The 17,741-nt window shown below is 44.8% G+C and overlaps 1 protein-coding gene across 1 annotated transcript in view; it reads left to right on the forward strand.

Moving 5' to 3' along the window:
• Nucleotides 1–2,333: 2,333 nt before the first annotated feature.
• PTPRR (protein tyrosine phosphatase receptor type R) overlaps nt 2,334–17,741 on the forward strand; it is a 261,570-nt gene continuing 246,162 nt past the window's right edge. Inside the window, exon 1 of the mRNA XM_075600241.1 lies at nt 2,334–2,666. Coding sequence (XP_075456356.1) covers nt 2,609–2,666 — 58 coding nt within the window. The 5' untranslated portion in view covers nt 2,334–2,608. The remainder of the gene's footprint in view (nt 2,667–17,741) is intronic.

A 17,741-nucleotide genomic window follows, 5' to 3' on the forward strand; every position in this document is an offset into this window, starting at 1 on the left:
GCCACTAGCAAGCCGGGAGATTTCCCGGCTTGCGGTACCGACCACACTTCAATAAAGTGTGTCGGTAGTGTAGACAGCAGGCTTAGCAATAGTGCCCAATGTCATGCAGTAGCTTAAAAGGCAAACAAGATCTTATCTTGCATCAAACGGGCAATGGATGGAAGGAAAGTAAACATAATTATGCCCCTTTACAAAGCACTAGTAAAACCACACCTTGAATATGGAGTACAATGTTGGGCACAAATCCTAAGAAAAGACATTATGGAACTAGAGAGAGTGCAGAGAAGAGCCACCAAATTAATAAAGGGGATGGACATTCTAACTTATGAGGAGAGGCTAGCTAAATTAGATTTATTTACATTAGAAAAGAGGCGTCTAAGAGGGGATATGATAACTATATACAAATATATTCAGGGACAATACAAGGATCTTTCAAAAGAACTATTCATCCCACGGGCAGTACAAAGGACTCGGGGCCATCCCTTAAGGTTGGAGGAAAGGAAATTTCACCAGCAACAAAGGAAAGGGTTCTTTACAGTAAGGGCAGTTAAAATATGGAATTCATTACCAATGGAGACTGTGATGGCAGATACAATAGATGTGTTCAAAAAAAGGTTAGACATCTTTTTAGATGGGAAAGGTATACAGGGATATACCAAATAAGTATACATGCGAAGGATGTTGATCCAGGGATTAATCCGATTGCCAATTCTTGGAGTCAGGAAGGAATTAATTTTTCCCCTTAATGAGGTTTTTTGTTTGCCTTCCTCTGGATCAATAAGTATGTTTAGATATAGGATAAAGTATCTGTTGTCTAAATTTAGCATAGGTTGAACTTGATGGACCTACGTCTTTTTTCAACCTCATCTACTATGTAACTATGTAACAGTGTAGCACAGATACATAACCTGGCTTAACTATTACCATGACTTGTAGCCATTTTCCAGTCATGAGATGGCTAGTTAACCCTTTGAATGGGTCATCATCTTTGGCGCAGGTAGTTGATCTGGGTAATATGCGTAAATACGTTGAACATATAGTGTACAGTAATATGTTAAAAATAAATGGCACAACTTTTCGGTCACTTCATCAGGGTAATTCCACATTATTTGCGATTCATGCATAAAGCTCAAGATAGCCAAAGTGTGAGTTTATACTTCATGGGTCCTGCCTAAAAGTTGTGCCATTTTTTTTATGTATTATACTATGTTCTTTTTCTTGTTTCTGCATATTTCACAGATCCACTACCTGCGCTCAAAAGAACCTACACCATGTATTTATTTGTACCATACCGGGCTGTCACAGATTCTAATTACCTTCACTTTAAATTTGTCAGAGAAGTGTTGGGGTGTAGTTGAACAAGAGAAACAAGTGAAAGGAGATCACAGGAGGGAGTTAAAGATAAAAAAACAGGTGGTGTGGGTTAGATTTGTGAGAATTCATTTGTGCAGAAAAGTAGTGTGAAAACTCACCTGTTCAACTAAGCATTGAAACAGTCCTGGGTGATCATTATTCACTAAACTACAGTATGCTTTTAAACACACTCTAACCAATTCACTCACATTTACTCCTACTGTTTCTGTTAGTGTCCCCACATGCCAATTCGATTGATAGACATGCTCATCAGGGCAAGCACTCCTTTCAACTCTGCAGGTAAGGACTTTGCCCCACTGATTTTAGTTTTCCCAGATTAACATATTTGAAGCAAGGGCATTAGCACACTGCACTTACGTATTTAAAATGTGGCACAATTTCTGTATGCTGCAACTTTACTTACACAGTTTTACATAAAATGACACATTAACTAGTATGCTGCCATGGCAGTGCAACAAGTTTATTATCAGAGGCAGTGCAATGTTTAGTTTTTTTGGGTAGTATCTGTATGTAATACGCCTTCTTTCTGTTTACATATGCTTGCATCTACTTTTTAGGAAAATTCCTCGACACAAAATGCTGTTGAGGTTCCAGTACTCTGGAGGCTAACATGAATACATCACATGATTAGGTGTTTTTTTCTGCATCAATGGAAGTCTAAAGCACATTCACAAAATGATCTTCACATTTCTTCGAAAATAAATATTTCCAAAATGTTTATCATCAAACTAACAGTTACATGACATCAGATCACAAATATATACAAGATTATTGCCTGTATGTTCTGCAATTACTAATATTAACATTTATGGTGCTGGTGATGAAGTTAATGGTTATGAAACAAACCACATTATATATTCCCACAGCAGGAAATACATTAGGCTCGTACCCCTGGGAGCACAGTGCTTTGAAAGCCCTCACTTTCCTGAGAGCCCTTGGCGGGGAAGCACTGGCTGCCCTTTGTTTGATGAGCAGAAGCTTCCTCAGCTCAATTACACGGCAGCAACTGCAGCAGCTGAGTGGCCGCCTGTGCGCACGTGGTAGCGCAGGCAGAGAGCAGCAGGCTGGAGTCAGGCAGTCTGCTGAATGCGGCTCAGAGGAAAGCGGCAAAGCATCGAGATCATGCAACGTTACCATCACTGAGAGGCATCAGGCAGGGAAATGACTATCCAGGCAGGGTGTGGGATGCTGCTCTAAACCAGGAGATCCTCCTGTAGACGAGCCTACTGTCACCATGCAGTGGATCTGCTATTTCCCCGTGCTTTGCTTGCTCCTCTTTACTCAAGCGGCAGGTAAGGATTTGGTATACAGTCTTTCGGAAAAACAGCAGGGATAATCTTATCTGTCAATGAGATGGCAGTGCCATCGCTCTAAAAAAAAAAAAGAGTTGTTGCACCCAACAAAAAATGCATCGTACTATGTACCATTTATGCAAAATGTATTAATGATTAGGAGCGGTTGGCATGGCACTAGTATTTGCTATATCCCTGTTTTTAAATACAGTATGTGTAATTATAGAGAACATCACTGACAGATTAGATGCAATGTATCTAGTCTAGAACCTCAATGCAACATGTTCGCCTGGTCGTTGAAGCTTGCTCTATTTGTAATACCTACAAAATGATTGTTAATCTTGCATCCAATTGATGGAACTAGTGGTTTATTTGAAATAGCTCAGAAACGCTTCCTCCCCTTCCCCGTTTCCATTGCAAAGCCGAGCTGTCAGTCACCGGGGATCCACCAGGCGTGCTGGGCGGCTGGCAGCCAGGAGGTTCAGGACCGCGGAGAGCGCTGTCCGGGAGGACATTGCTCTCCCATACTGTATCTGAATAGGCTTTTCAGGGCGCTCTGTGCATATCTTACTTACTGATTTATCGTATGCCTTCAACAAATTACCATTTCAACCTATTTATGTGTGATGCAAGAATTTTCCCAGTTTGTATGGCTCAATAATAATAATACCCTCTTGACATATACGATGTATCTTAATAGACAGCACAGCGTATCCCTAGCCGTTTTTTTCCCTTTCTACCATTACTGTATGTTTCCCGATGGTTTGTATGCATGAGGAATTGAATGATTAGGAAAACAACCCCTGTATCTTAACCTTACTAATTAACCTTCCCAGGATTTGCAACAATCTGTTCCTTAGCATTTGGAAATTCATTATGTAATGTTTTTCAGTTGATTTGTTATGATTGCCAGGTTTAATGGCAAAGCCATATTAATACACGCATAGTTAATATTCTATAATACAGGTGCTGCAAATACATAATTTATTGTGAAATTCCTATATATTTTTTTGGAATCTATGTTCTTATTAGAATAGAAAGTATTGTAAGAATATAGCTCACAAAGCAAATGGTATTGCAGCATAAAGGACAGGCCTCTGTGTTATGGACACAAATAGGATTACGATTTGGATTCTCCTACTTATTAGTGTATCAGTTCTTTAAACTGGTGATACTTTGGGATCATAGAAGTAATCTGCCTCCATCAAAACAAGGTTTATATTATACTCCACATTATGAATTGACATGCTTAACCATGAATGCTCCTATAATAATGTAAATCAGTATTGTGACATTGAACAGATTCTATTGCACTATTTCCCAATTTACAAACATAAAATATTGTTGCAATACAGGGAACCAAGTAATAATGTAACATGTTCTCTAGCATTTTTAATGTTTCCTTTGTAATTTTAAATATGCTATTTAATCTTTTCAAACATATATTAAACCCAGACACCTACAGTAACTATGTACAATACAATATCAAATATATAATGGAGTATACACATTACTTTGATTATAGGCTAGTAAATATTGCATGCCTAACTGAGCAAAGAGCGCTGCAGACATTGCAATGTTGCAGAAAAAATGACTACAGTAAGTTATTTAGCTGTTCTTGAAAATTCATAGTGGTGGCCAGATTTCAATGTTCCCTCAAAAATAAATTGTCTTCACAATTTTTGTGAACCAGGAAACTACTGCAGAATTTCATCAAGCCAGTCTTCTGATTAGCATATAAATAATATTCTGATGTACAAATGTAGGAAACTTTTTTTTTACCAACTAATAACAGACAATGTTGCATTGAAACAGCCTGTATCACAGAATTTCATTGGTTTCAATGGCAGTGATAACGCAAAATATCTGAACATACCCAACCATAATGTGCCAGCAGGATCAATAACTCTTGTTATATCTGTTTAAGAGCATATTATATTTAGAGAATGTAGATTTATATGTAATGTTACTAGAGAAATTACTAACTGGAGATGAGGGAATGTCTTCAAATTTGCTTCTCAAACGTCTTTGCTTTTTTTCTCCTGAATGTCACATTGTTACTAAATTCACATTGCTCAGAATTTGACAGTTTCACCAGAATTCGCTTCTTTCTCCTAGAAATGAGTGAAATTAGCCATAAATCACAGTATATACAGGGCTGCTTGACCTTTCACATTGACTTTTAATGCTTGGCAAAAAAAAATTTCAAACCTTGATGATTTGTGTGAAATTTATTGTGGAAAATAGACAAATTTCCCCAGGTTCATGGACTTCAGGAAAAATTATGCATATCTCTATGACAAACAATTAGCACTTCCTGAAATTGAAAAGTGAGGGGTCCGCTGTTCACAATGATGTTTTACAAATAATATTACAATTTGCTGCTGGATAAAAAAAACTTCACTCTGCTTTGTTCTCTATATCATTACATTTACAAGTGTTAAAGAATACATTTAAAAAAAACTTTTATTCTTTTGTGAGCAACATATTTTTAATCAGTTAAAAGTTCTAAGATATTTTTTTTAAAACACAACAAGGAAACATGCTTCTTTGTAAAATATATTCGAGACTGTAAATGTTAGATATACATTGTATTCACTGAAATGAGCATGATACACTTTTTTTAATCGCCATTTTGGGGTATACTGTACATACATGATCAATCAGGCCCATATTTACTAATCAGTGCTTTTAGACACTGTCCAGACCGCATCGGCAGATATGGCTTATTCAAGTTAATTCACCTATTTTCTATATTCTTCACTTAATGGTGTTCACTCATTGCTTTGCGTAAAGTTATGCTAAAAGACACACACACATATATATATATATATATATATATAAAAATAATTTGCATGTCATTTCCCAGAATCCCTTACTGCAGTGGAAGTGCTGTGTGCTGGGCGATAATGGTGAAAGACAGGGTTGCAGACCTGTCTAAGACATGCAAATGAATATACAGGAATATTTCCAGTTGCTATATGCTATACTGTGGAGGGTTTTTGTCACTTTTTTTTTACCATAACCTTAATAAATGTGATATATATATATATATATATATATATATATATATATATATATATATATTAAAAACATTTTTTTTAGAATTGTTATAGATAAAAAATAGATTGTTAGAATTATTGTGACGTTCTTATGAATTCTTTTGCTTGTTGTTCTTAGATTATCATTCTCAAACACAATTTTCTCTTAGAAACACAGGGTAATGTATCCCTTGTTGCTAATAAGACAAAATGATTAATTTTGTCCCATTGTCCCATTAAAAAAACAAATTATTTTATTTATAATCTGATACTCTTTGCTCCAGTTTTCAAATGGAAACAACAGATTTACCAATATGGCATGTTAAGTGTTTATTTTCAGAGACAGAGGTATTGTTGTTAAAGATATCTGGCTAGTTTATAATCTTTGAGCAAGGTTAGGAGCACTCAGTTACTGTAGTCCTGCCACGGGTGCACATAAAATCAAGTAACCAAAAGGGAGACTTGTATGTAGCAAACTAAGAAATACCAGGCAATTCCTTGGCAGGTAAAAAGATGTTAGTTGGAACAGGATCAACATTTGTGTGTCCTGATCTGTGTGTTTGAATTACTGTTTCATTTAAAGTGCTGTTTGTATTAAATGTGGATTTAGAACCATAAGGGAAGTGCTGTGCTGTGTATACTAGCAGGGGTGGCTGAATTTGGGGAGTGTACTGTTGCGTCATTTATTGTTGTATTTATAGCGCCATCGCTGTTAGTATAAACGCAGCCTAACTATACACACTTGGTTGATGTGTGTCCCTCTTTAAAACGAAGGCTTGTATGATTCCTGATCTGTGTGATTCAATTACTGTTTGATTTCCAGTGCTGTTTGTATTAAGTGTGGAGTTAGAACCAGAAGGAATTGGAACAAGGAAGGGGTGTAACAAGGTATAGTATATTGAAGTACAGAAAATTGTTAGCACGTATAACTCCATAGTTGCAACAATGAGCAGGATTGTGAATGCCACTCAATGCACATCTAGCCACATGTATGTGCACTTGGAGCAGCTGTTCCAGGGAGTGGTGGAAAGTGTGATCAGGTGGTCTCTTTGCAGTCTCCAACTACTGATATTAAGAGGCAACTTGCATGACCAGGGAGGCGGTCAGGCGGTTCCCCCCCCCCCCGCCCGCTTTGTTCCCTTGCATAACCAAAATAACGACAGGAGACGGTAAACTGGAGGTAAAATTGGCCGCGGCTATTTATTAATACATAAACTACGAGGGGTAAATGCCACTCCTCGCCAGAGTGTACTTCCCCCAGGAGGGGGAGGGGAGGGTCAGCCGGCCCCGCGCCGCTGCCATCTGCGCGAGCGGGTTATCGACGTCATGAATATCTGACCTCGCCCACTCGTGCTCCCCCCGGGCTCAAACGGCCCAGCTCCCAGTCTGGCAGGAACAAGCACCTACCCCCCACGAGCCGCCACCGACGGCCCTATTTAACCCCCCTTAAACTAGGGTCGTGCCGCCAACCACTCCAGGACCCTCTCCCATCCCTCCTGTAGGCTGAGATTAACCAGGTCTATCCCCACCTCTGCCATGTGTACCCCATCTGCCATCAACAAACCCCCTGCGCTAGCATCGAAATCCGGGTGTCTTATCCCCCAGCCCCCGCACTGCGCAACAAACCTGCCCACGCCCCTGCTTGCAGGCCCCCGCCCCCCTTCCTAGAAGCGCAGACTACCTCCCCTATTCGCAATGTTCCAAAGAGTGTTAATGATTGCCTCAACCTCGTAAATGGCCAGCGCCTCTCTGTAATCGGGTAGTAGTGACAGGATTTTCACAAAATCCCCCGCCCAAATAGTCTCCTTTTCTTCCTTTGTCAAATGTGTGCCCAACTCATTAGTGATGCACAACTGTGGAGTTGAAAAAGCCCCTGCTGGAAGCGCTACCTTTGGCGTTGAAATGGCGTCCGGGACCTCGGCCGTGAGAAGAGACACCGGAGTCGATGAGGCTGGGGGAGCTAATAAACCCGGGACCCCGGCTGCAATGGGAAGGGAACAAGTGGTGCCGACGACCCCGGCCGTAGGAGGAGACACCGGGGTCAGGCTTGAGGCCGTTGTGGCGAGGTTTGATGCCACTGCCCCGTCGCCGATGTGCACCCCTCATGCAGCTGCAACTCCTAATGCTGCGCCTGCCTCACCTGCCACCGTTGAAGTCCTTGCACCGAAGGAGTCTGACGCCTGTGGCTCCAAAGCCTTCAGCATGCCTACCAAGGCTGTGACGTGAAGCTCTCGTTCCCTGCTGCACTAAGCGTCGATGGATCCAGGGATAGCCCTGGCGCTGCCTGCCTTACGCCTGTGCTCTCGTGCTCTGTGCGGACCACCTGTGATGCCAGCCAACACCTAAAAGCGTTCGTCCTGTCGCCCAGCCACCCCCTCTTTAATGCCGCGGGTTTCTTACCCATCCGTGGCTTCCTGTGAGGAAGAGACCTGGGCAGCGACCTGGTTCGCCCTTCGCCCGATGCCGGCTCCGCGTAGTCGAACCATGCTGGGTTCTCCTCTCTCTGAAACACGCTGGCCCCAACCGCAGTTGCGGTTGGCCGTCCTGGTCTCCTTGGCCCTGCCGACTCTGCAGGCGAAATTCTGACAGTGACACCGCCCGCATCAGCAACGGGCGGCCGTGTGGCATGCCGTGACGCCCTGTTCCGCGTCACGGTGGCTGGAAGTCGCCGCCCCTCCTTGGCGGGCTGACCTGCGCGCCGATCCGCCTTGTCCTGCGTCCTAGCGGTCGAAGTCCTCCCCACCATCGCTGGGGCCCGACCTGGCTGCTGTGACGCCCTGCCTTGCGGTACCGTGACCGAAGGCTGCCGCCCTGCTTGCGGTTGCTGAACTTCGCCTGCCGCCTTGCACTGCAGCACCCTCCGCGCTCCCTTCCTGTGGAGCGCGGCCTCTCTGCCTGCCGCCTGTCTAGCGCGCAATGTTGACTGAGTAATGTCGCCTGACGCGTTGTGCTGCAGCGCCCTCCGCGTCCCCTTCTCGCGGGGAGCGGCCTTAGTGCCATGTGCTGGTCTCGCTGAGAACAACGCCCGCAGCCGCCGGTCCAACCATGCCTCGTCATGGCTTTCCGCCTCGGCTTGAATAAGGCGGAACTGCTCTGCCATCAAAGCCATGCTGCTGTGTGGGGGGAATGCTCCTTGGCGGGCCGACCTGCGCGCCGATCCGCCTTGTCCTGCGTCCTAGCGGTCGAAGTCCTCCCCACCATCGCTGGGGCCCGACCTGGCCGCTGTGACGCCCTGCCTTGCGGTACCGTGACCGAAGGCTGCCACCCTGCGCGCGGTTGCTGAACTTCGCCTGCCGCCTTGCACTGCAGCACCCTCCGCGCTCCGTTCCTGTGGAGCGCGGCCTCTCTGCCTGCCGCCTGTCTAGCGCGCAATGCTGACTGAGGACTGTCGCCTGACGCATTGTGCTGCAGCACCCTCCGCGTCCCCTTCCCGCGGGGAGCGGCCTTAGTGCCACGTGCTGGTCTCGCTGAGAACAGCGCCCGCAGCCGCCGGTCCAGCCATGACTCGTCATGGTTTCCCGCCTCAGCTTGAAGAAGGCGGAACTGCTCTGCCATTGATGCCATGCTGCTGTGTGGTGCTGTGTGGGGGAGGGGGGGGGAATGCTCGCTTAACTGGGCCCTGAGCTACTCAACGCTGCGTGTGCGCTCGCCAAACTGTTCTAAGCCTATAGCAGCTACGCAGTCCCCCACAGCAGCCACGCGCGCATTTCCATGTGCCCATATATACCCATGCGCGCATTTACGTGTGCCCATATATACCCACGCGCGCATTTACGTGTGCCCATATACACACGCGCGCATTTCCATGTGCCCATATATACCCACGCGCGCATTTACGTGTGCCCATATACACACGCCCGCATTTCCATGTGCCCATATATACCCATGCGCGCATTTACGTGTGCCCATATATACCCACGCGCGCATTTACGTGTGCCCATATACACACGCGCGCATTTCCATGTGCCCATATATACCCACGCGCGCATTTACGTGTGCCCATATACACACGCCCGCATTTCCGTGTGCCCATATACACACGCCCGCATTTCCGTGTGCCCATATACACACGCTCGCATTTACATGTGCCCTTATACCCACGCGCGCATTTACGTGTGTCCATATACACACGCCCGCATTTCCGTGTGCCCATATACACACGCCCGCATTTCCGTGTGCCCATATACACACGCTCGCATTTACATGTGCCCTTATACCCACGCGCGCATTTACGTGTGCCCTTATACACACGCGCGCATTTACGTGTGCCCATATACACACGCGCACATTTACGTGTGCCCTTATACACACGCACGCATTTACGTGTGCCCTTATACACACGCGCGCATTTACGTGTGCCCTTATACACACGCGCGCATTTACGTGTGCCCTTATACACACGCGCGCATTTACGTGTGCCCTTATACACACGCGCGCATTTACCTGTGTGCCCCTACACACACGCGCGCATTTACGCATTTAAGTGTGCCCCTATACACATGCGCACATTTACGTGTGCCCACACACGCGCGCATCCACGTGCGCCCATACACTCACACGCATACACATCTACGCGTGCCCATACACACACGCGCATCCACGTGCGCCCATACACTCGCGCGCATACACATCTACGCGCGCCCATACACACGCGTGCATCCACGTGCGCCCACACGTACATGCACATCCACGTGCGCCCACACGCACATGCACATCCACGTGCACCAAAACCCACTCGCGCATCCATGTGCACCCATACGCACCTACACCCTTCCACATGAATTAATTGGGGAATTCAGATAAAAGTAACCAAGCATAAATGCTAAACATTGTGATTCCCATTAACAAGTATTTATCATCTAATAAATACTACAGTATAATGTCACTAGATAAAGAGCTCCATTGACATCTACGTGTGCCCACACACGCGCATCTACGTGTGCCCACACACGCGCATCTACGTGTGCCCACACACACACGCGCATCTACGTGTGCCCACACACACGCGCGCATCTACGTGTGCCCACACACACGCGCGCATCTACGTGTGCCCACACACTCGAGCGCATCTACGTGTGCCCATACGCATACACATACATGCCTACATACACATACATATGCACAGATTTACATGCACCCATGTACACATATATATACGTACCCGTATACATATATATATATATATATATACCCGCACACACCTGCACATCAGCGTGCCCCCCCGCGCTGAAACTTTAACTGCGGGGGCAGACCGTGAAGCGCCCACCTTGGCCGCCCCCCCTTCGCGCCTACCCCCGGCCGGCCTAGGGCCGCAACCACTAAGAGCGGCTGCCCTAGCCTTTACATGCATATATATCCACCTACGTATACATGCCTATATACACACATACCTACACATATATATACATATATACGCGTGTAAACCCACAAACACCTATGTCTGTTTGCACATCCTAACAAACTGTATATACATATATATCCACCTACGTATAAATACATATACGTATATACATATTTATACATACCCCTATCCACATATACATACACACCCACATACCTGCACATAACACCCATAAATACCTATACGCATCTCCACATATATACCCACGCATATATATATACCCACACCACACACATGTATATACCCATACCACACACATATATACATATATACCCATACCACACACACATATATATATATATACCCATACCACACACACATATATATATATATATATATATATATATATATATATATATATACCCATACCACACACATATATATATATACCCATACCACACACATATACCCATACCACGTTATTTATTTATTATAGATTTATCCCGGCCGGTCCCCCCTGTACACCCCTCCTCACGCATACATTTTGATGACCCCACAGGTGTGGGAGGGGGGGCCGCGGGAGCAGCCACATCTCCAGCCGCATGGCTGGCCGGTCCACCACAACCCACAGACCCCTAAACGAAAAGGGGGGGAGAAGGAAGGCCCGCACCATGTGGTGCCCGCACCCCCTTCCGCTGCCCGCATGGGCCACACGCAGTGAATTTCCGTGCGGGCCGCATGCCTCGGCCGCCCCCCCCTTCCCCGCAACCAGCACCCTTCTGCCCCTCCCCGCCAGGCATCCACTGCAGAGATCGGAGGGTAGGATGGAGGAGGCATCCGCCCGCACAACGCTGCGGGAGCAGGTAGCCCCCACCCCCAGGAGAAGCGGGGGGAAAAAACCGCCAGACCCCCTCCATCCCCCGAGACCCCCTCCATCCCCCGAGACCCCCTCCATCCCCCGAGACCACCCCTCCCCGCCTGCAGCTGCCGCGATACAGGCTTAAGTCCCCAGCTCCATGCTGCGCGCCGCAGATGGAGGATGGGGACGGGCAGCTACACTACGGGGTCCCTCTCCTCCCTGCATCCCGCCTCCCCCCTCACCGCCGATTCAAAAATCGCGGCCATACAGGAGGGGGGAGTGCCCAGGATTGACCCCCCTTTCGGGGCCTTACCTTAATTTAACCTGCAGGGGAGGAGAGGGACGTCCAATTCGCTGGCGGGAGGCAAAGAGGACTTGCCCCCGCCAGCTTGGCCTCAAGAAGCCACGGTTGGCCCTCCCCTGGCCGGGTGAGGGCGATGCGGGGGCGGGCCAGAGGGGGGAAGGCCGCCCCCCCCCCCTGGTCATGAAACCCCCCCGCCTATAGCTGGGGGGGGGTCGCTATATGGAGGGACATTGACATTCTTGAAATGAGTTTAGTGCTCACTGAGCAGGTCCTAACAAGGACCTCCAAGGTAGTATATTCTGAAATACTACCAGCGCATGCACCACCCCAAGGAGACAGGTGGAAATTAGTGAGGTTAATCCATGGCTAAGAAAGGAGTGTAGGAAGGAGGGGTTTGGGTTTTTTCGAGCCCTGGGATTCCTTTTTTGAGAGGTGCTATCTTTATGGTAGGGATGGATTGCATCTCAGTGAAGACGGATTTTTTGTGCTAGGGGGAAGGATGCTAAAAAGGTTGGAGGAGATTTTAAACTAGAAAGGAGGGGGGAGGGACAAGAAACAGATACAGGCATACCCCGCATTAACGTACGCAATGGGACCGGAGCATGTATGTAAAGTGAAAATGTACTTAAAGTGAAGCACTACCTTTTTACCACTTATCGATGCATGTACTGCACTGCAATCGTCATATACGTGCAGAACTGATGTAAATAACGCATTTGTAACAGGCTCTATAGTCTCCCCGCTTGCTCACAGCTTCGGTACAGGTAGGGAGCCGGTATTGCTGTGCAGGACGTGCTGACAGGCGTGAGCTGCCGTTTGCGTATTGGGCGATATGTCCTTACTTGCGAGTGTACTTAAAGTGAGTGTCCTTAAACCGGGGTATGCCTGTAATGAATTAAATAGAATAGATAAGAATGGAGCAATAGCTATGAGTTATGGAGGTAGAATGTGGCAAGTGGGAGTTTGGCAAGCAGGGAGACACCATATAAAATACAGATAATACTAGAAAACTTCGAAAGACTCAATCCCATTGGGCTAGAACAGCAGGAACAGATAAGGTTTTTTTTCCAGTTTGTACAATTATCTTAACTACATGCTTGCTGATGCAAGAAGCCTGACAGATAAAATAGAGAAGCTTGAATTAATAGCTACAAGGGAGCAGTATGATATCATAGTCATTACTGAAATGTGGTGGGATAAAACTCATGACTTGGCAGTTAATTTTGAGGGTTGTTCCCTTTTTCAGAAGGTTCGAGCAGATAGAAGAAGAGGTTGAGTATGTTTTATGTTAAATCGGATCTAAAACGTATTATAAGGGAAGATGTTTATGAAGGGAATTATGAAAATATAGATAGAAATTATTAGTGAAGGTAAAATTACAAAGAAAATGTTTGTAGAGATATGCTATAAACCACCAAATATCAGTGAGATAGAGGAAGCCAAAATACTATTGCAAATGGAGAAGGCATCAAAATTAGGTAATGGAGAGGAGCAATACTAGATTTGGTAATATCAAACAATGTAGAAGTAATAACAAATATTAAAGTCCTGGAACATTTGGTGATCATAACATGGTCTCACTTGAAATAAATGATCAAAAACCATATTACATGGGTTCAACAAAGACTTTGCATTTTATAAAGGCAGGTTTTAATAAACTGAGGAATAATCTACAATGAATAAATTGGAATGGTGTTTCTACAGGGAAAATGTGAAAAATAAAGGTGATCTTTAAATCATTGTTAGAGAAGCACACTTATTAGTGTATACCCTTTGGTAATAAATATAAAAGAAACACGTCTAAACCAATGTTGCTAAATAAACAGATATGGGAGGAAATGGAAAAAAGGGACAGGCGTTTACATTCTTAAACTCAGAAAGGACGGAGGCATCATATCAGAATTATTAGGACTGTAACAAAATTTGCAAATGGGCAATCAAATTAGCAAAGATTAAAAATGAAAAAAGGATTGCAATAGAAAGTAAGATCAACCATAAAAAGTTCTTTAAGTACCTTAATAAGAAAAACAAATAGAAAATAAAATATAGGATACTTTCAGTGTGAGATGGGCAGGCACATTATTGGAGATAAGGAAAAAGCAGAGGTACTAAACAAATTATTTGCCTATGTATTTACCAGGGAAGTATCAATTGCAATAATAGTGTCACAGGAGGAAGCCACAATATTTATATTAATGAACAATTGGTTAACTGAGGAAAAAGTTCATAGTTGGCTTGATAAAATTATAGTAAATAAGGCACCTGGTCCCGATGGCATAGATCCAAGAGTTCTTAAGGAGCTAAATTCAGTAATGGCCAAACAATTACATTTAATATTCAAGGACACCAGTTCCACAGGCTCAGTACAACAAGATTGACATAAAGCAGATGTGGTACCTATATTTATAAAGGGATCTAGATCACAACCAGGGAATTACAGATTTGTAAGCCTAACATCAATAGTGGGGAAGCTACTTGAAGGTTTAGTACAGGATAATATTCAGGAATACCTAATAGAGAACAAAATTATTAGTAATAGCATGGAATTATGAAGGATAGATCATGCCAAACTAACCTTATTAGTTTCTTTGAGGAGGTAAGTCGGAATTTAGACTAGGGTAATGCAGTTGATGTTGTCTACTTAGATTTTGCAAAAGCTTTTGATGCAGTTCCACACCAGGTTAGTGTACAAAAAAAAAAGCAAATTGGACTCAGTAAAACTATTTGCACCTGGATTGAAAACTGGTTGAAAGATATTCGGGTCAACTAGAGTGTGTGCCCCCACATCAGCTGTAGAGTATGTTTAGGTGGTGGTGCTCCTTGGGTAGGTGAAGGCATAGACTGAACTTGAAAAAGGAACCCAATTTAGGCACTCTACCGCCAATCCGGATGATTTATGATAAATGTAATAAACTTTATTTACAAAATGAATATTAAAATAAGGAATATTAAAATCAAGAATTGACATACAAATAACTCTATGAGGAGTGCTAAATATGGTAATCCGGATCAACAATAGCAGATGGGATAGACGGATTTTAGTGTGTCCCACGTCTATCCTTATGGATTAAATATAGAACCCCACTATTCAGGGGGATCAATGATGGGGCAGTCTACAGAAGTCTAAGTAACCCTATTAATATAGCTAGAGTGATATATACACAAACTGAGGGGTCAATACCCCATAAATTGACTGCACTGACTGCACAGTGTCCTGAGCTTATGGTATAATCATGGGAAATGACCATTGGAATCTATGTGGTAGAAGCAACACACAGTCCAGTACTGTATATTGAAACAGTGGGGATAGTATGAAGCACAGGTTTTAATGTGCAGATAGATTTGCACACACTAGTATTCCCTTGATATTCAAGAGGTCACCCTAGAGTGACTCATAATGTTCATGTAACAAATCATAGCAGGTCACTCTGATTGAATAGCTGATCCATAGATTAATAGTATATTACAGTTAGGTTAGTACAGTCCCAGCGTGAGTGGAGTCAGCTGTGTTAGTATCACAACTATGTAACCAATTCTACTGTGTTATGTGGTTAGCACAGGGAATCAGCAAGAATGAGGACAGTGTTTCAAAAAGCAAGATGCTGCAACAGTGTAACCACTTTAATCAATGTGGTTTGGATAGAGCACCAAGAGGTGTAAGGCAGTGGTGCCGCGTTGGCATGGTGACGCGTCTAAGAAGCCACCAGTGCCAAGGTAAGTGAGGCTTACAGAGGTCTTTGCTGCTTCCCCGGCACTTAATTTAAGTGACTTCAGGAAGCACGGGGGGCCTCAGTAAACACTGTGCCCCCAGCAGACAGTCTCGTGCCCCCCAGTTTGCACACCGCTGGTGTAAGGTATTAAGTCAGAATTGCTGTGCACTTGTATATATCAGTTGTGTGTACTATCACATAGGTATAGCTATAGTATAAGTAAAGGCATTGAGGTAGAGGCAGTTAGAGGAACCAATGCCCTAGCTGGTTAATAACCAATAAGCCCCCTATAGATTCTGATTGAAGAGGCAGTACAGGGGTTGTCAATAGTACTACAATGCAGAGGGCATAGTGCAAAAAATGTAGGCTGCAGGTATAGCATTTAGAGAAACTAAATTATGTGTATATATATATATATATATATATATATATATATATATATATTGTGACAAACGGCTTACTCCGGGGCTCCGCCGTCTGTCCGGGACTGTTAGAACACGGTCTTTTAGAGTAGGTTAAATGATGAGACGTCACGTACTGTTCCTTTAAACAGGCTATGCCTGGTTTATTCAGTCCCAGGCACTGAGACTGCCACAGTTTAAACAGAAAACAAAGCCAAACAAAAAGCTGCTCGTCTGAGCGATAACTTAAACTTAGATGTCCCTGACTCAGAGTTGGAAGTGGCTTGTCCACTTCCACCAACAAAATAAGTACCTTTGCAGTCTTTAGACAAACTAACAGAATGAATGAAGCGATTTGGGAAAGAGGCTTTCTCACCCCTCTGCAGTTCAGCAGCCTTCCAGGCTCTTGGGCGGGGCCCAGAGGAAACAGGAAACAGGTCTTATATACCTGAACTCTAATCAGCATGACAGGTGACAGAAAACAGGCAGCAGACAAACTGTGGAATGGAGTGCCTGTACCACGAGGCTGCCCTGTTCAGCTTAGACAGGACAGAAACTGTTCAGTATCCTGGGAGCCCTGTATATGGAGTTTATTACCAACCCCTGGTTTCTGTCACATATCCTCCCCCCCAGCTCAGACCTCGAGGGGTGAGCGACCATGGATATTAGGGAGTGCATCCTTGACAACCCGTCGGCATTGCCATGTTTGTGCCCCGACCTGTGTTCCACAGAAAATTTAAAGGGCTGTAGGCTTAGGAACCACCTGGTCACCCTAGCGTTCTTCTCCCTATTTTGACACATCCAGGTAAGGGGTGCATGATCTGTGACCAATCGGAACTTTCTCCCCAACAGATAATACTTGAGTGTCTCTACAGCCCACTTTATTGCGAGACACTCTTTCTCGACTATGGAGTAATTTTTCTCCTGGGGATTTAGTTTCCTACTTAAATAAAGGATGGGGTGCTCCTCCCCTTGAGACTCCTGGGAGAGTACCGCCCCCAGCCCTACCTCAGATGCGTCGGTTTGGACTACGAACTCTTTGGAGAAGTCAGGTGTGACCAACACTGGTTGGGCACAGAGAGCTTCTTTCAGGCTTCTAAAGGCCTGTTCGGCTTCGGGGGACCACTTTACCATTAGCGGTCCTCTTGCTTTTGTGAGGTCGGTTAGTGGGGTTGCCTTAGTTGCAAAATTGGGAATAAACCTCCTATAGTAGCCAATTAACCCCAAAAAGGTCCTTACTTGTTTTTTTGTGACTGGCCTTGGCCAATTTTGTATCGCCTCTACTTTGAGTGTTTGTGGTTTGAGTAACCCTCTACCAATAGAATACCCCAGATACTTGGCCTCCTCCAGACCAATAGTGCATTTAGCGGGGTTAGCAGTTAGTCCAGCAGACCGAACTGCGTCGAGCACAGCTTGGAC

Source organism: Ascaphus truei, chromosome 5 (assembly GCF_040206685.1).
Source record: "Ascaphus truei isolate aAscTru1 chromosome 5, aAscTru1.hap1, whole genome shotgun sequence".
NCBI classification, from domain to species: Eukaryota; Metazoa; Chordata; class Amphibia; order Anura; family Ascaphidae; genus Ascaphus; species Ascaphus truei.